The following is a 25,137-nucleotide window of genomic DNA, read 5'->3' as shown; positions in this document are numbered from 1 at the left end:
TTAACTAGTCATTTGCTTCACTCCAACAAGGCCTTGTTATGTTATGATGTGATTACATCTTGCTGTGTGATGTGGTGTTGAGGGATGGATGTGGAGTATTCCCTATGGGGAACAAGCTGAAGGTGTGTGCTACAGTGCAAGGGCTGGGATCAGGGTATATGGTTGTGCAATTTTTAAAATATTTTTACAGTTTTTCACTAATACTGTTTCTGTTCACCATCCACTATTTACTTTTCCCTTCCTTACTGGTTTTGTTATTCTATTCCAATCAATTTCCACCAGTGACAGTTAACTCAGATTGACTTTCCTTACAGCCTTAGCAGCAGTAATAATAATAATAATTCCGGTACCGTATTTGTATAACGCTTTTCGCATGTTGGACTCAAAGCGCTTGCAAGGCAGCCACTAGAGTGCGTTCAGTAGGCAGTAGCAGTGTAAAGGTGGCCACACACCATACAGTTTTTTAAATATCTGTTCAATTGAAGGAATGTGACTCACTCTCTCTCTGTGTCCGGGAGCTCCTGCACAGTCAGAGTGTGTGTCACATTCCACACTTGTTACATTGTGTTTACTTAAATGTATCTATCTAAACTTCGGATGCGTCTGCATTTCTCTCCACGGAACTTTAAAGCTCTGTGTGTAACCATTCCAATGCTGGTCTAGTAAACAAAAATGCTGGTTGCATATAATATGCTGTAAATAATGTTTTAGAGTTTTTAAAGTTTTTATTTAAAGTTGAAATGCAGGGTTATATTCCGCTTTAATGTCGTTTAAGTGGTGGATACATTTACCCATTCACTAACTGTAGCATTCCCTGAGCATCTGATAAGTGTCCTGGCAGGGAGACCGTGGGGCCACAGCATGGCTGGCATGCCTGCATTTTGCATTGTTGGGCATACCTGAGCAGTAGAGAACCACCTGGCAAATTACTTAGTATAATTTTACTGAATGCAGTGTTTTGCGCTGTGTTGTGGGGGAGGGTACTAGCAAAGAGTAGAGTTGGGCCGAACGGTTCGCCGGCGAACGTGGTTCGCGCGAACGTAGGTGGTTCGCGTGCGGGTACCGCACGCGAACCTTTTGCGGAAGAAGTTCGGTTCGCCCCATAATGCACTGAGGGTCAACTTTGACCCTCTACATCACAGTCAGCAGGCCCAGTGTAGCCAATTAGGCTACACTAGCCCCTGGAGCCCCACCCCCCCTTATATAAGGCAGGCAGCGGCGGCCATTACGGCCACTCGTGTGCCTGCATTAGTGAGAGTAGGGCGAGCTGCTGCAGTCTCTCATATAGGGAAAGATTAGTTAGGCTTAACTTCTTCCTGGCTGCATACCTGTTCTGTTCAGTGAGCCCTCAGCCCACTGCATACCTGTACTGTGATCCTGCCACTGCATACCTGTTCAGTGATCCTGCCACTGCATACCTGTTCAGTGATCCTGCCACTGCATACCTATTCTGTTCAGTGAGCCCTCAGCCCACTGCATACCTGTACTGTGATCCTGCCACTCCATACCTGTTCAGTGATCCTGCCACTGCATACCTGTTCTGTTCAGTGAGCCCTCAGCCCACTGCATACCTGTACTGTGATCCTGCCACTGCATACCTGTTCAGTGATCCTGCCACTGCATACCTGTTCAGTGATCCTGCCACTGCATACCTGTTCTGTTCAGTGAGCCCTCAGCCCACTGCATACCTGTACTGTGATCCTGCCACTCCATACCTGTTCAGTGATCCTGCCACTGCATACCTGTTCTGTTCAGTGAGCCCTCAGCCCACTGCATACCTGTACTGTGATCCTGCCACTCCATACCTGTTCAGTGATCCTGCCACTGCATACCTGTTCAGTGATCCTGCCACTGCATACCTGTTCTGTGAACCCGCCACTGTATACCTGTTCTGTGAACCCGCCACTGTATACCTGTTCTGTTCAGTGGACCCGCCACTGTATACCTGTTCTGTGAACCCGCCACTGTATACCTGTTCTGTTCAGTGGACCCGCCACTGTATACCTGTTCTGTTCAGTGGACCCGCCACTGTATACCTGTTCTGTTCAGTGGACCCGCCACTGTATACCTGTTCAGTGAACCCGCCACTGCATACCTGTTGTGTTCAGTGAACCTGCCACTGCATACCTGTTGTGTTCAGTGAACCTGCCACTGCATACCTGTTCTGTGAACCCGCCACTGTATACCTGTTCTGTTCAGTGGACCCGCCACTGTATACCTGTTCAGTGAACCCGCCACTGTATACCTGTTCTGTTCAGTGGACCCGCCACTGTATACCTGTTTAGTGAACACGCCACTGCATACCTATTGTGTTCAGTGATCCTGCCACTGCATACCTGTTCTGTGAACCCGCCACTGTATACCTGTTCTGTTCAGTGGACCCGCCACTGTATACCTGTTCTGTGAACCCGCCACTGTATACCTGTTCTGTTCAGTGGACCCGCCACTGTATACCTGTTCTGTTCAGTGGACCCGCCACTGTATACCTGTTCTGTTCAGTGGACCCGCCACTGTATACCTGTTTAGTGAACACGCCACTGCATACCTATTGTGTTCAGTGATCCTGCCACTGCATACCTGTTCTGTGAACCCGCCACTGTATACCTGTTCTGTTCAGTGGACCCGCCACTGTATACCTGTTCTGTGAACCCGCCACTGTATACCTGTTCTGTTCAGTGGACCCGCCACTGTATACCTGTTCTGTTCAGTGGACCCGCCACTGTATACCTGTTCTGTTCAGTGGACCCGCCACTGTATACCTGTTTAGTGAACACGCCACTGCATACCTATTGTGTTCAGTGATCCTGCCACTGCATACCTGTTCTGTGAACCCGCCACTGTATACCTGTTCTGTTCAGTGGACCCGCCACTGTATACCTGTTCTGTGAACCCGCCACTGTATACCTGTTCTGTTCAGTGGACCCGCCACTGTATACCTGTTCTGTTCAGTGGACCCGCCACTGTATACCTGTTCTGTTCAGTGGACCCGCCACTGTATACCTGTTCTGTTCAGTGGACCCGCCACTGTATACCTGTTCTGTGAACCCGCCACTGTATACCTGTTCTGTTCAGTGGACCCGCCACTGTATACCTGTTTAGTGAACACGCCACTGCATACCTATTGTGTTCAGTGATCCTGCCACTGCATACCTGTTCTGTGAACCCGCCACTGTATACCTGTTCTGTTCAGTGAACCCACCGCATCAGTGCGCATACCTGTGCAGTTAAGTGAACCCACCTACCTACGTGAGTGCACGCAGTGTGATATACCACTCCGTGCATACCCAATATGGACAAAACAGGTAGAGGAAGAGGAAGAGGTAGTGGCAGAGGCAGAGGAAGGCCACCCGGCAGGTCTGCGCGAGGTCGTGTAAATGTAATTTCGTGTGGACCTGGCCCACAGTACAGTGCTCGGAAGAAGGCACGTCCCATCACCTCCCAAGATTGTCAGGACGTGGTTGAGTATTTAGCGACACAGAACACCTCATCTTGCTCAGCCACCAGCGCTACTACTAGCACCACTTCCGCTGCATTTGACACTTCGCAAGAATTATTTAGTGTTGAAATCACTGATGCACAGCCATTGTTGTTACAGCCAGATGAATTTTCACCAGCTAATATGTCTGAGTTACGCGGCAACACTATGGATGTAACGTGTCAGGAGGATGAAGGACCTACTGATGGTGCAAGTTTGGATTTGTCTGAGGCAAGCGAAGCTGGGCAGGATGACTACGATGATGACGGTAATAGGGATCCTCTGTATGTTCCCAATAGAGGAGATGAAGAGGGGGACAGTTCAGAGGGGGAGTCAGAGAGTAGTAGGAGGAGAGAAGTTGCTGAAAGAAGCTGGGGCAGCTCTTCGTCAGAAACAGCTGGTGGCAGAGTCCGGCACCATGTATCGCCACCTATGTACAGCCAGCCAACTTGCCCTTCAGCATCAGCTGCTGAGGTCCCCATAGTGCCCACATCCCAGGGTGGCTCAGCGGTGTGGAAATTTTTTAATGTGTGTGCCTCAGATCGGACCAAAGCCATCTGTTCGCTCTGCCAACAAAAATTGAGCCGTGGAAAGGCCAACACTCACGTAGGGACAAGTGCCTTACGAAGGCACCTGGAGAAAAGGCACAAACAGCAATGGGATGGCCACCTGAGCAAAAGCAGCAGCAGCACACAAAAGAAAAGTCACCCTCCTTCTCCTCTTCCTCCTTCAGGTGCATCATCTGCTTCTGCCGCTTTCTCCTTTGCACCTTCACAGGCACCCTCCTCCACTCCGCCTCTGCCCTTGAGCGGTTCCTGCTCCTCTGCCCACAGCAGCAGTCAGGTGTCCGTGAAGGAAATGTTTGAGCGGAAGAAGCCACTTTTGGCCAGTCACCCCCTTGCCCGGCGTCTGACAGCTGGCGTGGCGGAACTGTTAGCTCGCCAGCTGTTACCATACCGGCTGGTGGACTCTGAGGCCTTCCGTAAATTTGTGGCCATCGGAACACCGCAGTGGAAGATGCCAGGCCGCACTTATTTTTCGAGAAAGGCCATACCCCAACTGCACCGTGAAGTTGAGAGGCAAGTGGTGTCATCTCTTGCGAAGAGCGTTGGGTCAAGGGTACACCTGACCACGGATGGCTGGTCTGCCAAGCACGGGCAGGGCCGCTACATTACCTACACAGCCCATTGGGTGAACCTGGTGGTGAACGATGGCAAGCAGAAAGCGGCGGACCAAATTGTGACACCTCCACGGCTTGCAGGCAGGCCTCCTGCCACCTCCTCTCCTCCTGCTACATGCTCTTCGCTGTCCTCCTCCTCCTCCTTGGCTGAGTGGCAGTTCTCCTCTCCAGCTACACAGCCCCAGCTCCGCAGGGCCTATGCTGCATGCCAGGTACGACGGTGTCACGCCATCTTAGACATGGCTTGTCTCAAAGCGGAGAGTCACACTGGAGCAGCTCTCCTGGCTGCTCTTAAGAAACAGGTGGATGAGTGGCTGACCCCGCACCACCTGGAGATAGGCAACGTGGTGTGCGACAACGGCAGCAATCTGCTTGCCGCTTTGCATATGGGGAAGCTGACACACATACCCTGCATGGCACATGTCATGAATCTAGTGGTTCAAAGATTTGTGGCAAAGTACCCTGGCTTAGCGGATGTCCTGAAGCAGGCCAGGAAGTTCTGTGGGCATTTGAGGCACTCTTACACAGCCATGGCACGATTTGCAGAAATTCAGCGTAAAAACAACATGCCGGTGAGACGCCTCATTTGCGATAGCCCCACTCGCTGGAACTCGACCCTGCTCATGTTCTCCCGCCTGCTACAACAGAAGAAAGCCGTCACCCAGTACCTCTACAACTGGAGTAGAACGAAACAGTCTGGGAAGATGGGGATGTTCTGGCCCGACAACTGGACACTGATGAAAAATGCATGCAGGCTCATGCGGCCGTTTGAGGAGGTGACCAACCTGGTGAGCCGCAGTGAGGGCACCATCAGCGACTTAATTCCCTACGCGTACTTCTTGGAGCGTGCTGTGCGTAGAGTGGCGGATGAAGCTGCGAATGAGCGTGACCAGGAACCGTTACGGCAGGAACAGGCATGGGACCAATTTTCATCAGACCCAGCTGTTTCCTCAACACCTGCGGCAGCACAGAGGGGGGAGGAGGAGGAAGAAGAGAGGTCGTGTGCAGAAGACGAGTCAGACTCAGAGGATGATGAGCAAGGTGTTTCTTTGGGGGAGGAGGAGGAGGGGACAGCGGCAGGAGAACAACCGCAGCAGGCGTCGCAGGGGGCTTGTGCTGCTCAACCTTCCCGTGGTATTGTTCGCGGCTGGGGGGAGGAGGTTGACTTACCTGACGTCACTGAGGAAGAGCAAGAGGAGATGGAGGGTACTGGATCCGACTTTGTGCAGATGTCGTCTTTTATGCTGTCCTGCCTGTTGAGGGACCCCCGTATAAAAAACCTCAAGGGGAATGAGCTGTACTGGGTGGCCACACTACTAGACCCTCGGTACAGGCACAAAGTGGCGGACCTGTTACCAACTCACCGGAGGGTGGAAAGGATGCAGCACATGCAGAACCAGCTGTCAACTATGCTTTACAATGCCTTTAAGGGTGATGTGACGGCACAACGCCAGCAAGGTACCACTGCCACTAATCCTCCTCCCGTGTCCACGCAGTCAAAGACAGGACGCTCCAGCGATCTCATGGTGATGTCGGACATGCGGACGTTCTTTAGTCCAACGCCTCGCCGTAGCCCTTCCGGATCCACCCTCCACCAACGCCTCGACCGGCAGGTAGCCGACTACCTGGCCTTAAGTGTGGATGTAGACACTGCTGTGAACAGCGATGAGGAACCCTTGAACTACTGGGTGCGCAGGCTTGACCTGTGGCCAGAGCTGTCCCAATTTGCCATCCAACTTCTCTCCTGCCCTGCCGCAAGCGTCCTCTCAGAAAGGACCTTCAGCGCAGCTGGAGGCATTGTCACAGAGAAGAGAAGTCGCCTAAGTCACAAAAGTGTTAAGTACCTCACCTTTATCAAAATGAATGAGGCATGGATCCCGGAGGGCTGCTGCCCGCCCCAAGACTAAGTCAGTCCCCGCACACACAGCATCTCTGCCTGCACGCCGTGTGACTGGCTGCCTGGCCTGCCCCAAAAAGACTAAGTCGCTCCCAGTCCCTCCACACAGCATGTCTGCCTGCAGGCCGCTTCACTACCTTCTCCGCCACCACCAACAGGGTCCGGGACTCCAGGCGGATTGCTGAATTTTTTAGGCCGCTGCTAGCAGCGGCCGCTGTAATAATTTTTATGGTGCGTGTACATGACTGCCTAATTTTTCTGGCTGCACTGAGGGCAGCTGCAACAACAAAAGAAAAGGCATGTACATGCGCCCATTCCCCTTCGTGATCATTACCTTGCCGTGGTGAAGGGGCTTGCGTATCACAATGAAGCAATGACCGGCGCCTAGATGAGTGTCTCGGGGGGCACACAAAAGAAAATAAGGTCGTTGCTTCATTGTGGTCAGACCAAATTTGATCAGCTGGACAGTCACTGTTCTGTCATTCAGCTACATCAGCCAGGCCGACCATATGGGCTGTAAAGCCACCAAAACCTGCACTCTCGCCATGGTGCGCACCAGTCCAGCACGGCCGTCACTAGTACAAACAGCTGTTTGCGGTGCGTTACACGGTGAGTTTGGTGTGTCAGTGTGAAGCAGTACCTTAATTACACTACCTGATTGATGTATACACATGCAAGATGTTTTAAAGCACTTTAGGCCTGTCATTTAGCATTCAATGTGATTTCTGCCCTTAAAACGCTGCTTTGCGTCAAATCCAGATTTTTCCCGGGGACTTTTGGCGTGTATCCCACTCCGCCATGCCCCCCTCCAGGTGTTAGACCCCTTGAAACATCTTTTCCATCACTTTTGTGGCCAGCATAATTATTTTTTTTTTTCAAAGTTCGCATCCCCATTGAAGTCTATTGCGGTTCGCGAACTTTAACGCGAACCGAACGTTCCGCGAAAGTTCGCGAACCCGGTTCGCGAACCTAAAATCGGAGGTTCGGCCCAACTCTACCAAAGAGTGTAGCTGTCCACATCCTGCAATGACCTTATATAAAGGAAGAACTGATGCTAGGGAATGTGGCTAATCTAACTGAAAACATTATACTCATTAAACATGCAGCAACCTGTAACACAGATAACAATACAAACCACTCAAGAGAATAAAATAGGAGGCTATTGGTTTACAAAAAAAAAAAAAAACTTCAGTGTTCTTGAATTTAGCCAACTTACCAATTGTCAAGGTTTTCTCATTTGATTTGGTCCCTACACTGTCTAACACCAGTCTGCAAGCAAGCACACACTTTGTGAGGAGGAGAGAGCATTTTGTGTGTGGCAGGAAATCTCAATAAAATAAATTATTTATATGTTTAACCACTTAAGTACCAGCGGTCTTTGCCCCTTTAAGTACCAGAGACCGCTGGTACAGAAACTGCGGAATCTCGATGAATTGCCACACATACCCGCCACGACCGCTGTCACGGAACGCCGGGAACCTTGGCCACCCACTCTGCTGTCTCTATGACGGCAGAGTTCTTGTGAGCCAGCTAGAAGCCGCTTTCATTGGCTCCTGGCCCTGTCTTTCAGTGTAAGCCAATGGGAGTTGCTTACATTGAAAGACAGGGTAAGGAGCCAATGAACTCTGCCATCATAGAGACAGGCAGAGCGAGTGAGCTGCGACGGGAGACGGAAGGGATTCAGCGGCGAGATCGGCGGGAGCGATGAAAACGCAAATGAGCGCACCGGCGGTTAATTGAAAACTACGCTCTGGCAGCCAGATAGCCATCAAAACAGGGTGTAGATTTCAATTACGGGTCTGAAAGTAGTTAAAGTTTAACAAAATTACCTTTTTAGAAATAACAGAAGAAAAATGAGGTACCATATTGGTCTGTATATGTAATTTCCTTGCTAAAACAATGTATCTGTTTCCCTAATGATAACCTACAGTAAAAAGAGGATTAAACACAGCATAAAATTAATAGCTAAAAATCTATGATTTCTTTCCAAGTTACTGGAAGGGTTAACGTGGAAATGTTAACTTCAATTAAAAGCTAATTGATTAGATTGCCATTGCCATACCAGAATTATCAGATTGACTTGAGCAATACTAAGTTGTGTAAACAACACAGAAAAGTTCCTGCTGTATCTCTCCTATTTTGCCCAGTAATTACTTTATTACAACTAGCAATGTTATCAGTTAGCTTCAATTAAGTGTAAATATGCCTTCAGATTACATTAACCTAGTCTACTGTTTCATATTACTGTGTTTTGTACTGTGTTTAATGTTTTAGAGCAACATTCAATTTTGAGTTACATTCTACTGCACTGCAATTTCTAATTATCTTATTATATGTACAAATAAACAATTGTTATTGTGTTTAGGTACTCTTCATATATACACAATTTGTCGGCATTTAATGGTATTGGGACATTCATCACAGGTAAGAAACAGTTTTTTTTCCCCCCAATGTTTGGAGTTATGCAACTAAGGCAGAAATTGCTTCATATTTTTCTGTGTAGAGAAGAATAAAACTAAATATATCTCTGGCTACGTGTTGATGACAGTAAGTAGATGAAAACAAAGAAACAAACATGAGAATTCCGAATTAAGAGTGAAAGCTGTCTTGCATGTCTGTCAGTTGTTATTACTTCCAACTTCCATGTATGCATGCTAGCATCCCCATGGTTTTTAAGATCCTTCCACCATATGGAATGAATATGTAATTTCAGTAAATCCAGGAAAACTGTAGGAGTAGAAAGGAATAATCAGTTTTCCTGCTTCATGCAAACTTATGAACCATTGATAAAAACGGTTGTTGTGTATGTTTAACATCAAGCTGTGTACTGTTGCTATGATTTACAGAAAGTTTATTGAAAAGTTATACCAGCTATAAACTTAAAGGCCCGTTTCCATTAGACACGGTGCAATGCAGCTACATAGCCACATCGCACCTTGGGTGTCCTCAAACACATGCACGACAATGGAATAGTTTCCATTGCGTGCATGTTGTGCAGAGCGATCTGAGAATCTGCAGCATGCTGCAGATTCTCGAATGACCGCATCCGCCCACAGCTGCGTCCCCTCTCCTCAATTCACTTAAGCATCGGGAGATGCGGAAGTGACGCGGAAAGCAGCGGAAGCGATGTGGCTAGGTAGCCGCATTCGCATCACTTATGAATGGAAACAGGCCCTAAGTTTAAAGATAATATTTATGGAATTTAGCTAGAAAATGTCTTGTATGTGTAACGTTTGCGGAATAGTTTTCGTTGTCAGTGCACAAGATGCGCACTGACACAACGAAAACCCTCCACACGCGTATAATTAGGTGAAACCAGGCTAGGTGCAATGCACCAGCAGAGGGCAATTCCCACCGGCAGATGGTGCTGTGGAGTGCCGACGAGCACAGCCTCTGCACGGCCAAAAAAGCCAGATGGGAATTGTACATATCTAAGACAATGCGGGGCTGAACAGCCCTTAAAGAGAAGAGCACAGAGATAGACTAAATGTGTGTTCCCCAAACTAGTCGCCACCCAGCGACAGTGAACACACATTCGCAGAAACAAAATATGAACGCGATCGCGAGAGAGGCGATCGCCAGAAGTGACCCAAGACTGATCAGAACAGAACACAAGAGTAGCAAAGGCACAGCAAACGACAATGAGAAAATAACGAAAACAACAAACGTTAACTAAACGTGAACACCGCACTCATTCGCAACAGTGAACGCGTGCGATCTCCGCATGTTAAGCTCAACAGAGACAAACACGCCTAACTAACCACCGACACACAAACACGAAACAGAGAACGCGAGCGCTTGCTTAACGGTTACCTCACCGAGCCTACAGCAAGCGTTCGTATCAGACAAGACAGACAGATGGAAAACAGGAATATGAGAGGAAAGATCCACTGCTCTTTCCATCAGAGCGAGTGCGATCCGGGTTCAGAAACAGGCTAGGAAAGATCCACTGTTTTTTCCGCCAGAGCGAGTGCGATCCGGGTTCAGGAACAGGATAGGGAAGATCCACTGCTCTTTCCGCCAGAGCGAGTGCGATCCGGGTACAGGAACAGGATAGCAGATCAGAAGGATCCACAGCCGCTATTGCTAGGGGCCAGTGCGATCCAAACATGACAGACAGATGGGGTAGCCGGTAGCAACCGCTGCTCCAGCTTACACTCCAAGAACATAGATCAGAAGGATCCACAGCCGCTACCGCTAGAGGCTAGTGCGATCCAAACAAGACAGACAGATGAGGTAGCCGGTAGCAACCGCTGCTCCAGCTTACACTCCAAGAACATAGATCAGAAGGATCCACAGTCGCTACCGCTAGAGGCTAGTGCGATCCAATCAAGACAGACAGATGAACAGAAGGGGCTACCAGTAGCAACCGCTGCTCTGGTTAGCACCCCCAGACAGACAGAACGATTTCCTGACGACCACCGTTGGCGACAGGACAATCGCAGCAGAAAGGCAATACAGACAAAACAGATAGCAACCTAACTGCACTAGGGAAGCTGCCTAGTGCAGTCCCAAGAATTACTCTACGATAACTTTAACAAGCAATAGCACGGCTGACACTCAAGGAGTGTTTCAACAAACCATGAAGGATGACCAGCAAAGGATATGGGAAACATGGGAAAACATGGTTTTTATACTGCCAGCCTACAAAGGAGGCAACTAGGTGATTTGCATAAACAATGTATGCAAATTCCTCAGCAGCAGAGCAGATCAGAAACTTGCAAAGGAAAGACAGGTCTCTCTTCCAGAGACCTGCAGCCCACAGACTAGAGGAATGGTCAAACAGCTGTCTGCCTGTGCAGCCAGCTGAGCGGATCATTACAGTATGGTTGTCGATATAAATGTTTATATAGATTTTTTTATTATTAAACTAAACCATTAAAAATGTTGCTGGTCCATGCATACTTTTATAATTCAAGTAAAAACATTAAAATAAAGAAAAAAAATCACCCACTTTATATCTTATATACTTTATTATTCAGTGAGGTAGCATGTTTTAGTTTCTGTAGATAGGAAACGAAATTTCTCGTTATATTGGAGGCTGATTCAGAATAGATTTTCAGCTCCCCGAAAGGATATAGCAGTAGGAGAACAGAGGCGCCAGCAGGATAAAAGCGGATAAAAACTTTAAAATTTGCTGGGAGGAAGCGGTGGACTTCCCTCCATAAAGCAGACACGAAAGACTGTCTGAATAGTAGCAATCACATTTATTAACTAGTACCCCAAAACAGTGCAACGCGTTTCGCAGGCCCAGCCCGCTTCATCAGGCAATAAACATGGGGACAAGACAGAATTTCAGCAATAGCAGGTGTAGCGCCTCAGTGTTACACTGAGGCGCTACACCTGCTATTGCTGAAATGCTTGATGAAGCGGGCTGGGTCTGCGAAACGCGTTGCACTGTTTTGGGGTACTAGTTAATAAATGTGATTGCTACTATTCAGACAGTCTTTCGTGTCTGCTTTATGGAGGGAAGTCCACCGCTTCCTCCCAGCAAATTTTAAAGTTTTTATCCGCTTTTATCCTGCTGGCGCCTCTGTTCTCCTACTGCTATACCGTGTCCACCCCTGGTGGAGGGGTGATCTACCCCCTTTCGCATCTACAGAGAGCGACTTCTTATCCCTGAGTGAGGACAGGTCTAATCTCCTCACCTGCCTATACAGTGGTTGCCTGTGTGGTAACCCACGTTTGTGAGTATAATTTTCTCACGATAACCTTTACTTCATTTATGCTTAACATACTACACTATATTGGGCTCTCGGTTTCTCTACACTTTAATCCAAAGCATATGCCCTATTTGTACCAAGCTTAAATATAACCTTTATTGAGTATGTATTAAAATCAACAAACAACTCTAACTATAAACAATAAAATCTACAGTTGGTGCTGTGACAGTCCTGACACAAGTGCTCCTGATGCTGATTGTCGCACCAGGACACCAGTCTGATGGGGCTGCTGAAGGAATGGAGTGTGTCCGGTAAGGTAATAAAGTGTTGTGGACACCCTACTGAGAGCAGCTGTCCCAATATCCACCAGCATCTACAGATATGTAGCCAGTTAGGATCCAAGAGCACTGGTCAGACTAGACAGTGCAGTGTGAGTTGCATAACACCTCCTAATGCACAACATGGTTGACTCTTGAGGTAGGCTTTGTCAGGGGTTACAAAAAAAGTGCACAGTGTATAAACATTACTCAAAAAGCCCTCCACCAATAATCAGCAAAACTGTCTAGCACAGCATAGTTTGCTCCAGTCAGGCTCTGTTAGTCAAGAAAACCGAACCTGAGCAGATGTAACTTCAGACTCTGTACAAAGTTTTTACAAGCATATGATTGTTGCTTGATCTACCATTAAGCCATCTGTTTGGGTGATGATAATCTTATGTCTGTATTAGGGCTGAACAATTTTTGGTTTTAAGCCAAAAATCATGAGCAGGGACTAGACGATCTTGGGATTGTCAGAGCAGCGGTTTTGCAGAAGTTTTCGCTGCTGCTGGTACCTGCTCTCCTTCGCTCTTGGCCTCCTCCTCCAGTAAGTTCCGATCCCATTCGGCCTCGCCGTGGTGAAGAAGCAGCGAGTGTTCGGGGCCTGTACCAGGAAGTGTGACATCACTTCCTGACGGCCACAGTTACTAGGCAACACTCGCTGCCTTTTCACCGCAGCTGGCCTTGCGGCAATGCAATGCGATGAAGCTGAATGGGGTTGGAACTTACTAGTGGAGGTGGGCAGTATTGGAGGAGGGGGCCGGGAGTGGAGCAGAGCAGGTACCAGCAGCGACAAGGGGGAAACGATACACTGGCTAACCTGTACTGTGGCACCTATACACTGGCTAACATGTACTGTGGCACCTATACACTGGCTAACCTGTACTGTGACACCTATACACTGGTTAACCTGTACTTCGGCACCTATACACTGTCTAATCTGTACTGCGGCACCTATACAGTGACTAACCTTTTCTGCAGCACCTATACACTGGCTAACCTGTACTGCAGCACCTATAGCTTGCTTACCTATACCAGGGCACCTATAGCTAGCTAACCCTTACTGGGGCTCCTATAGCTGGCGAAACTATACTGGGGGCACCTACCTATACTGGGGGATACTCATACTCACCATCAGTGTGCTGATCCATCATTGTGTATTGAAAATTGTGAATTGAATTGAAATCGCAATTTCTGACATAAATCGTGCAATTCAATATTTTGCTAAAATTGTTCCGGCTTCGTCTGTACGCAGCTTTAGTATTTAGCTGTAGCTATTATCGGTTTTCTTTTATCTTTACATCGTAGATGGTTAGGCTTGAAGCAGGTTTTTATGGACATGGCCATTCGGATGATATTGTGCCGCCATATACCAGAGTGTAATTTTCAGCTACGACAGCGGCAGTAATTTTGGCCCTGGGATTCGGTTAATATATAGTGGTACTCTGGACAGCAGCAGAGTTGTCGGTGGTGGAGTGTCACTAAGCAGTGTACGAAGCTTAGTTACCGAGTATCTGGACTTTGGGAAGAAGTGACGGGGGTCACTAAGTGGTCTACAAACTTTGGATAACAGTGGAGATTGCTACATGGGTTGAGTAAGCAGCATAAGATCGTCTGTGACACGCCGCTAGTGTTAGGAGCAGGAATATGTGGGTTTATTGATAGGGAAGACGGGTTTTACTGTGGTGGGGTTAGGTTAGTGCTAGCCAAGGAGGGGTAAGTGTAAGGCTTAGGTAGGGGAGTGTAAGAGCTAGGTTAGGGGGGAAGACTGTAGTTTATTTATTTATTTATTGTATTTATAAAGCGCTAACATATTACGCAGCAATGAGTTGAATATCGATAAGAATACGTTAATACTAACGATCAGCAATAATTTTCTCTTTCATCTGGCACCTTAATTACTCAGGCACCGTACCAGACGTACACAGACATACCAGACGTACACAGATGTACACAGACAGACATACATAGATGAGTGTTTAGAATGCCACCTATAACTATGGAACCTGGTACTGTGGCTGAATTATTTTACTTTATCTAATACAGACCTCTAGTGGCTGCTTAAGGCATTGTTTATTATGTGAAGTAGCTCTAACAATGTTTGGTTTTCTGATCCTTTTATCAGAGCTTGCATAAAATAATAAATCTTCCTGCTTTGCTGCAATCTGCCTGCTACTTCATTTACTACCATACTGTGATTGCATAGCTTTTTTATCGACATTATAGGCCAATAAATTGCAGATCCATGTTACAGGTTTATGGCATGGTAAACAGATACCTTATGCGTATTTTTTATTACAGGCACTGGAGTTCTTGTTGTGGGCAAGCGTGTGTATGGAGTCATCAATTCCCCTGCTGTCTGTTCACTATCTGAAGTGGAGGACAACGCTGTACACTGCTGTTTGTCAGTGTTACTTTGACTGCCGAGCAGATGTTCACGGAGAGGTAAAGTGGCAGTTTCAGCAACATACTTGCCTCAGTAAATCTCTTCTCTGGCACTAATGATCAAGATCTTTGAACTTTGGTAGCATTTTATTTTCAATTTATTGTAATCATTTTAATATTAAAAATTGCATTTATTTTGTAAAATAAAAATGGAAATACTGGCTGCTTCAGCATTTTTGGAGAGTTAAAATCCTCCATTTTATTTGGCAATTTTTACTGCCGTTTTTTATGTGTTGCTGCAAGTATAAGCTTTGAGTGCAGGTATTAATATTGATTTGGCTGTTTGTTCATGACCAGTTAGTCTGAAACACTCGATTTTTAGGTATTAGGAGAGACGTATTTGCTGACGCCACACTTTCCTATTAGAGACTGACAGCTAGAAGTCAGCGAGGGAGACATAGCCTTTGTAAATACTGCCAGGAAGTGAGAAGAGCGTGGACAGACAGCTGGAGGTTGCTGAAGATTAGGGATGATCAATCTGATGCAACTATTTCTGATTTCATGCAGATTTATGCAAATTTAATGCAAATTTATGCTGCTTGAAAATGGACCAATCAATTTAAACGTGAGTGGGACTTGACTGGTCCATTTTCAAGCTGTGTTTAATTAAAGGGAACCTTAACTTAACGGGGGGTAAAGAGTTCTACTTACCTGGGGCTATTACCAGCCCCCTGCAGCAGTCCTGTGCCCTCGGCGCCGCTCTGGAATCCTCTGGTCCCCCGCTGTCACTTAGTTTCGTTTTTGACGACTCATCAGTCGCCGGCCGCCATGCGTATTATTGGACGCATTCACCAATGCAAATAGTGCTATTGCGGACCGCAACGCGTACAAAAATACGCGTTGCTGCATTCCGCACGCGTAGATATGCGGCAACGCGTATTTTTGTAGGTGTTGCGGTCCGCAATAGCGCTATTTGCATTGGTGAATGCGTCCAATAATACGCATGGCGGCCGGCGACTGGTGAGTCGTCAAAAGCGAAACTAAGTGACAGCGGGGGACCAGAGGATTCCAGAGCGGCGCCGAGGGCACAGGACTGCTGCAGGGGGCTGGTAATAGCCCCAGGTAAGTAAAACTCTTTACCCCCTGTTCAGTTAAGGTTCCCTTTAAATGAAAATTTACATAAATTTCCATGAACTCGGAAATATTTGCATCTGATTGATTATCTCTACTGAAGATAAGAATATCTCTGAAGGGATGCAACCTTTTTAACAAACATTGAATGCATAAGTGAACATAAATTCCATGTTTGACTCTATTGCTTTCATGTCACACACTAACCACTTTCTTTTTGCAAGAAATAGGATGTGTCATTACTAAAATAAGTAAAAGTACAAAATTAGTAACCTTAACTGAACGGGGGGTAAAGAGTTTCACTTACCTGGGGCTATTACCAGCCCCCTGCAGCAGTCCTGTGCCCTCGGCGCCGCTCTGGAATCCTCTGGTCCCCCGCTGTCACTTAGTTTCGTTTTTGACGACTCACCAGTCGCCGGCCGCCATGCGTATTATTGGATGCATTCACCAATGCAATTAGCGCTATTGCGGACCGCAACGCGTACAAAAATACGCATTGCCGCATATCTACGCGTGCGGAATTCCGCACGCGTATTTTTGTACGCGTTGCGGCCCGCAATAGCGCTAATTGCATTGGTGAATGCGTCCAATAATACGCATGGCGGCCGGCGACTGGTGAGTCGTCAAAAACGAAACTAAGTGACAGCGGGGGACCAGAGGATTCCAGAGCGGCGCCGAGGGCACAGGACTGCTGCAGGGGGCTGGTAATAGCCCCAGGTAAGTGAAACTCTTTACCCCCGTTCAGTTAAGGTTCCCTTTAAGATGAACATTGATATCCTAAGACACAGGAAAGCTATTGCTATCCCAAAACTTAGCTAGCCATGAAACAGTAAAGCTGACTACAGACCTGCATGGGCAGGCACTGACTCAGGAATGAGCCCATTACTTTCACACAACTCAGTGTATCAAGAACACTATATACATACAGTAGAGAATGTGTGGCTTGGCTAAGTGGCACCTGTTTGTGCCATGGATAGAGGAGAAGAGTGTGGAGTACAAACATGAGATAGCTGTGGGCAAGGGGGAATATAGTGACCAGGCCAGGTTAGCCAACCAATCCTCATATGTCATTTGCTAGTATAGGGGGAAGAAAAATGGGAATAGCCGTCTAATGTCTGTAGATGTCTTAAACTAGAAAAAAAGTGAGTGTTTGAAGCCGCTAGTCATCTACAATATATGCATTTCACACATTAATGAAGTAGAGGGCTAGATCAAACTACAAAATTCTGTTTTGATTAAGGCATAACATAGCATGTATGGTATAAAATAACATTTTATTAATACCTTCTAAAAGGACCTAAACACAGGGTTTTTTTTAAGTTTACAGCTCAAATTCGTAATTACTTTCTACTATATTATGTTTATCTTAAACACTGTAATCTTAGAGTACTGCATTAGCTAGGACCATTGACTTTTCTACCACAGAGAATGCTGGAAAACTGTGGTAAATGCAATTTTTTTAAAATTGAATTCTTGCTCTAGCAGTTGCTTTTTATAATCTATGAGAGATTTTATCATACTTGTAGACAAACGAAAGCTGTATTACTTTGAACTTAACAAGATACCATAATTTTAAAATTAAATGACCACTTTTCCATTATGATACATGCCTGTGAAGGTACTCACTTATCCATGGAATGTTATAGCGATATATCCAAAGAGGACATCTGGAAGTTTCATCTGGGTAGCTTTTATTATTATTATTACTAATTTTAAGCTGTCTTTAAGGAGAAATGACACCATAAAATCAGCAATAAATAAAAAATAAATGTAAAAGTAGTTGCAGCAAGTCCTCAAAACTTTCCTTACAAGTGCCCTTGTATTGTATAGACCAAAGTTGGACTTGGCACAACACAAGATGTATATTAGAATCAAACAAACACACGTATTTCAAGTTCCTTTGCCTCACCTGATGTGAAAGGGATATGGAGTCTGACATCCTTTTAAATAATGCACATTGTCTGAATGTCCTGCACATACTCTGCCTCTAATGCTGGGAATACACCATGAGATTTTTTTGGCAGATAGATGGTTCAATAGATAATTACTGACATGTCCGATCTGATTTTCTATCGTTTTTCTGATCAATTTCTCATAGAAGTGAATGAATGGAAATCGATTAGAAAAACGATCGAAAAATTGATCAGAAAAAAGATCGGACAGTAAATCTGCTGAAAAATCTCATCATATATTCCCAGCATAATACTTTAAGCCATAGACACTGAACAAGCATGCACATCAGATATCTGTGACAAATCTGACTTGTTTCAGGTGTGTGATTTAGACCCTACTGACTGAAAAGATCAGCAGGACTGCCATGCAACTGGTATTGTTTAAAAGTAAAAAAATATGGCAGATTTCATAGGTTTCACACCTCGGGTTCCTTTTAAACAAGTATTTCCTATGAGAATATAAGATCAAGGGATTCTTCTCACTTGAACCAATCACTGCACCATAAATATTGCTTATGCCAGTCACTGGACAAAGAGACCTACAGCTCGGGTCAGCAACCTCTTGGTATGATTTTTTTCTAATGCTAATAGGTCAAACCAGAGCCGGGACAACTTCCTCCAGCACCCAAGGCTAAGACACCAAAGTGCGCCCCTCCATCCCTACCACCCCAGCCATCACACACTGATTGCTATTAGACTAAGAGGCGCCACAGGGCCCACAACCTCCCCAACACCTTAATCTCTTGTTATCTGGCTTGCAGTCACTGCCATGTATCCCCTTTTCTTATTTCTTTCTGCTTCAAACACAATTAGGAATGACAGCTGAATGAATTCTGCGCCCCCTCCTACACTGCGCCCTGAGGCTGGAGCCTCTCCAGCCTATGCCTCGGCCCGGCCCTGGGTCAAACTTCCTTGAACTTTTTCATAACATACTTCCCAGGAATTTTCAGCATAAAAACAATAGCTCCACATAATGCACATTCATTTTTAAGATAAAAACAATTACTTACACATTTAAATCCTGTATGTCTCGAGGGTCCTCAACATGTCTCAGTCATGTAGAGATTTACTGATACATGACCGGTAATGATTGCAAGATAGTTTTGTGGCTCCCTCTCCACCACTCCAGACCACTTAAAACTCCTGGACTTGGTCCTTCAAAAATATGCAATACATATGGTAGTACATACAGTTCATACAGTTGCACAAATAGTAAAGGGAAATAAAGATAATATATAACTGAACCGTACACGTTGTAAACTGCACATAGAAGTAGAATAAAGGTTTATATATAGCAAGACAACCGTGTTCCCTTCAATGTTACACTAGTCAAACAAATGTATAACTCTTCAATGGCTCCAATAAAAACTCCACTTTTATTATATTCCAAAGTAGAACAGACAAAAAAACTCCAACTTCATTGTTCGATATCATAAAATAACAGCAGGTCAGTAACTGATTAAAATGTCATAGGTCAGATTGAAGATAAGAAGAGGCATGTTTAGATTGTGGGAAAGAGTTCCAGAGGACAAACTCATTGATTTTCACATGGCTGATTTTGAAGCTAGCGCTTCAGCAAAAGATCTGGTATTAGGCTGCTATATAGTGGAATACCGTTCATGGCTATTGGATGCGAGTTTTGGTAAAGGAGCTCGTTTTTAGCTAGTATAAAGTCAAACACCATTCTTTGCTACTAGGGGTGATTTTTGGCTCTGGGTGTTTATCTATTACATACACACTCTTGATGTATTGGGAAGGTCCACTTGGCTTTTATAGAGCTAAAGCTGATAAAATATTGACTCCTAGTATTTGATTTGGTTCTGAGGTAAAGACAGGCAAATATGAGTATCAGGGTAATCAGTTAAGGTTAGGAGTTGTTTATGAGCATTTGCATTAAGGGATACGGTACAGGAAGCTTAGTTTTATCAATCAGGGTTAGGAAGTTTACGATGGAAAAAGGGCCTTTATCAGGAAAGAATTTAAAGTTTGAGGAGGGTCATAGGGTTAGGTATCTGGAAGGGGTCATTGCCAATGGAAGAGGTTAGACATCAGTAAAGCATTAATATGAAGGGGAAGGTTAAAGGATACCCCAACTGAAATGTGACATAATGAGATAGACATGTGTATGTACAGTGCCTAGTACACAAATAACTATGCTGTGTTCCTTTTTTTCTTTCTCTGCCTGAAAGAGTTAAACAGAAGGTATGCAAGTGGCTGACTCAGTCCTAACTCAGACAGGAAGTGACTACAGTGTGACCCTCACTGATAAGAAATTACAACTATGAAACACTTTTCTAGCAGAAAATGGCTTCTGAGAGCAAGAAAGAGATAAAAAAAGGGGAATTTCTTATCAGTGAGGGTCACACTGTAGTCACTTCCTGTCTAAGTCAGGACTGAGTCAGCCACTTACATACCTGATATTTAACTCTTTCAGGCAGAGAAAGAGAAAAAGGAACACAGCATAGTTATTTGTGTACTAGGCACTGTACATACACATGTCTATCTCATTATGTCACATTTCAGTTGGGGTATCCTTTAAGTTTAGACATCAGTAATTAGTTAATGTTATGGAGTCAGGTTATGCTTAGGTGTCAGGGAGGGGATAAAAGTAATGGAGAATGGTTGTGAGAAAGCTGTTTTCATTCGGATAAACAGTAAGGCCTAGTGCACACCAGAGCGGTTCAGCTGCAGTTTGCGATCCGCTTGCGGGTGCGGATCTGCTTGGGTAATGTATTTCAATAGGCTGGTGCACACCAGAGCGGGAGGCATTTTGCAGAAACGCATACTCCCGGGCTGCTGCAGATTTTGGATTGCGGATGCGTTTCTGCCTCAATGTTAAGTATAGGAAAAACGCAAACCGCTCTGAAAAACGGCACTTCAGAGCGGTTTGCCAGGCGTTTTTTGTTACAGTAGCTGTTCAGTAATAGCTTTACTGTAACAATATATGAACTCTACTACATCAAAAACGCTTCACAAAACCGCAAAATGCTAGCTGAAACGCTGCAGAAAAATAAGAAAAAGCGTTTCAAAATCTGCTAGCATTTTGCGGATCTGCTAGCAGTTTTTGGTGTGCACTAGGCCTAACTCTTGGCCAAATAACGTGAGAGAAATAATGACATCACTACCAAAAACTAAGTTGCTTAACTTAAACATGGTGGATTATGAAAATTATGAAAATATTTGTACCTCAAGAGGTAAAACAAGTGAAAAAACCTGGTGGTTTAGGGTGCGTTTAGGATGCTGTCTGAAAATAAGCTTATTTAAAGCATACGTATAGCCATTTTTTTTCTGCAAAGTACTCAGATTACCGGTAGCTTGTCTCATGTGTACACAGAATAAGGTGGAAGGTGGAAATACACTACCATGTCCTCAGGTCACCAAATCCCCCCACCCCCTCCCAGGCTGTGCAGAGTGTAGCCAGTAAAGCCTACATTCGCTGGCATTTCCACCTGTCTCCTCTCTCCTGGTGTACCTGCGCACCGTGACAAATGCAAGAGGCCTGCAGGCACCATGGCGCGTATTATACGTAACCACTAGAGGCTTCTAGTGTTTGGCTTCTAGCGTGTGTGATGCGCCCCGGTCAAGAAGAGACAGAGGAGCGCTCCAGGGGTGGGGGATAAATGGAAGACATTAGGAAGCGCCGGCAGACAGGTGAGCATAAGATCCCTACACCATTTGGATCAAAATCAAACACTGCTAGCGATGCGCTCCTGACCGGCCACCGATCGAGCCAAATCTTCAGTCCAGCGCGATTGGCCTAATTTAACGATTTTGGACGGAAATCAATTTAAAATAGTTTGCAGCATGGATTAAATTGCTGAGTCTATGAGTTCTAAGCAGAGTATATTGTGGACTGGAGTAGTACCAGTCGGCTCACAGATATGTCAGAGAGAAGAGTATTCCAGCAATAACACTGGCGTGGCATGCACAAGCCGTTAATCTGTACCCTGAAGAAGAAACAGACCGGCCCCGCTCCAGTCGGTACTGAACTCAGCTGCTCGTCTCATTCATCTTTCTTCTCGATCTTCCTCTGTTGCCCCTCTCTGTCAAGCTCTTCACTGGCTGCCAATTAACCAGAGGATTCAGTTCAAACTCTTAACCCTAACCGACAAAGCTCTCCACAATCTCTCTCCCCGGTACATATCCTCACTAATTTCGAGATTCCAACCAAATCGCAATCTCAGATCTGCACATGATCTTTTGTTGTCCTCCTCTAGAATTACCTCCTCACATTCATGCTTACAAAATTTTGCATGCGCTTCACCCCTCCTCTGGAATGCCCTCCCACAACACATCCATCACTCGCCAACCTTTATTACTTTCAAACGCTCTCTTAAAACTCACTTGTTCCAACAAGCATAATCGCTACCTTAGGCAACTTCCCTTTGTCCTAAGACCAAATTGCTCCCCTACTAAGTATCCTAAAACACACTGCCTCTATATGTTTGTTGTATACTACCCCTCCTCTTGTCCCCCCCCTGTCATTCTTACCGGCTCTCTCCTCCTGCTTGTCTGCTCCCGGGCTCTGTTTGCATTTGCGCATGCCAGAAGGGCCAGCATTTGTTATGCTTGTCACATGGTGTTACGCCCTTCAACGTGACATCATCACGCTTTGTATTTTGCGCAGGCGCGGACGTGTGCGGCCGTTTGCATGTGGATGGTTGTGTGCGTACTTCTATGCATGTGCAGTGTGTTCATGTGTTCATTCATATGCATGCGCGGCGCCCTGTCTTTGGCGCCAAGCTGGCTATTTAAACCCACCAGCCCTGAGTATCACTGTTGTCAGTTCATGCAGCTTGCTAGCAGTAGTTCCTGTGACTCTGGCCGCTTATACTCTGATTGATTTCTGTTATTGACTTATTATTATTATTTATTGTATTTATAAAGCGCCAACATATTACGCAGCGCTGAACATTAATTTAGGTTACAGACAATATTTAGGGGTGACATACAGCAATATGATAATACAGGAATACAAGAAAACCAGATCACACAGCACAGTATATGAGTACAAGGTAATGCTTAGTCCGTCACTGCAGGGGAGCATGGAGAATAGGCAAGTTAGGTTCACTCAGATAATAATCCGAACATTTGTATAGCGCTTTTCTCCTGTCGGCCTCAAAGCGCTCAAGAGCTGCAGCCACTGGGACGCGCTCAAGAGGCCACCCTGCAGTGTTAGGAAGTCTTGCCTTGAACTCCTTACTGAATAGGTACTTGACCTAGCCAGGATTCGAACCCTGGTCTCCCATGTCAAAGGCAGAGCCCTTAACCAGTATTCTATTCAGCCACCAGATGCATAGCATGGGTTCACAGTAATGGAGGTGCAAGATCAGGTAGGACACAAAAGGAGGAGGACTCTGCCCAAAGGCTTACAATCTAGAGGGAGAGGTAAGGACACGAATGGTAGGGGACAAGAGTTCAGCTGTAGGTTTAGAGCACTTGTGAGGGGTAGTAGGCCAGAATGAAAAGGTGTGTTTTGAGGGCTTTCTTGAAGATGTTGAAGGAGGGGGCTTCCCTAATGGGGGGAGGTAGGGAGTTCCATAGTGTTGGAGCAGCTCTTGAGAAGTCCTGGAGGCGTGCATGGGACTGGGTGATGCGGGGGGGCGGTTAGGCGAAGTTCATTGGAAGAGCGGAGTGAGCGGCTAGATGTGTACCTCTGAGTAAGATCGGAAATGTAGGTTGGACAGGTTTTGTGGACAGATTTGTAGGTCAGACACAGTATCTTGAATCTGATTCTAGACTGGATAGGAAGCCAGTGGAGGGATTCTAGGAGTGGATCTGCCGTGGTGGAGCGATGAGAGCAGTGGATAATTCTGGCTGCCGCATTCATGATGGACTGCAGTGGGGCTGTTCAGGTCATAGGGAGACCAGACAGCAGGGCATTGCAGTAGTCAAGGCGGGAAATTATGAGGGCATGGATGAGGAGTTTGGTGGTGGCAGAGGTTAGTAAAGGGCGAATCTTACAGATGTTACGAAGGTGGAAGTTGCAGGACTTTGTGAGGTTTTGGATGTGGGAAGTGAAGGAGAGTGCAGAGTCCAGGGTGACACCCAGACAGCGGGCTTGAGAGGTAGGGCGAATGGTAGTATGGTTAACAGTGACATGCACATCTGGGAGGTTCGTGGATGGCCGGGGTGGGAAGATCATAAATTCCGTTTTGTCTAGATTTAGTTTCAGGAACGTAGCGGACATCCAGGAGGCGATGGGTGATAGGCAGGAGGAGACCTTATCCATGGTAGTGGTGGATATGTCAGGGTTGTGGAGGTAGATCTGGGTGTCATCTGCATACAGATGATAGTTAAAACCCATGGAGGAGATAACCTTGCCAATGGAGGATGTGAATAGGGTGAACAGTAGGGGGCCAAGGACCGAATCTTGGGGGACTCCCACCGAGAGGTGGTTGGGGGTGGAGAGGTAGGATGAAAGCAAGGACAGGGCGAGATAGTGAATGCCCAAGGACTGGAGGGACTGGAGGAGTAGGGGATGATCTACTGTGTCAAAAGCTGCTGAAAGGTCAAGGAGGAGGAGAATGGAGTATTTACCTTCAGCTTTAGCTAAGGCAAGGTCGTTGACCACTTTGGTGAGAGCAGTTTCGGTTGAGTGGGCAGGCCGAAATCCAGATTGCAGTGGGTCTAGCAGTGAGTTGGCATTGAGGTACTGGGTCAGGCGTTTGTGAACCAGACACTCAAGGAGTGTTGAGGCAAAGGGGAGGAGGGAGATAGGACGGTAGTTGGAGGGTAGCGAGGGGTCGAGGGAGGGTTTCTTGAGGGGTAGTACAGTGGCCTGCTTGAAGTCTTCAGCCTGTTCCTAATTACGCTTGCTCTCTGCCTGCCCTGACCCATTGCCTCTTATACCATTTATGAAAGAACTATGCCTGTCTTGACCCTCAGCCTGTTACACCGTTTATGATAAAATTCTGCCTTTCTCGGCCTGTTATACCGTTTATGATAGTATTCTGCCTGCATTGACTGCGGATTGTCTGACTACGCTCTGCTTGCTGATTCTGTACTATGCTCCACAACGCTGTGTCTCCTGTTCTCCAACTCACTGTTAGGGTCTCTCCTTGAGCATAACCTGGTGAACAATAGGCAGCTGAAAGTCTATCGTCCCTTGCAGGGCGCTCTCGTGAACACCCGTGG

The 25,137-nt window shown here is 46.2% G+C and overlaps 1 protein-coding gene across 1 annotated transcript in view; it reads left to right on the top strand.

Annotated features, from left to right (window-relative positions):
* The window catches only part of CFAP54 (cilia and flagella associated protein 54), a 528,182-nt gene that overhangs the window by 31,164 nt on the left and 471,881 nt on the right, over positions 1–25,137 (top strand). Inside the window, exons 5-6 of the mRNA XM_068273664.1 lie at positions 8,918–8,976; positions 14,834–14,977. Of these exons, the coding sequence (XP_068129765.1) occupies positions 8,918–8,976; positions 14,834–14,977 (203 nt within the window). The remainder of the gene's footprint in view (positions 1–8,917; positions 8,977–14,833; positions 14,978–25,137) is intronic.

Source organism: Hyperolius riggenbachi, chromosome 3 (assembly GCF_040937935.1).
Source record: "Hyperolius riggenbachi isolate aHypRig1 chromosome 3, aHypRig1.pri, whole genome shotgun sequence".
Lineage (NCBI taxonomy): Eukaryota > Metazoa > Chordata > Amphibia > Anura > Hyperoliidae > Hyperolius > Hyperolius riggenbachi.
The sequence above is the reverse complement of the archived record's forward strand: the minus strand, read 5'-3'. Positions and strand labels throughout refer to the sequence as shown.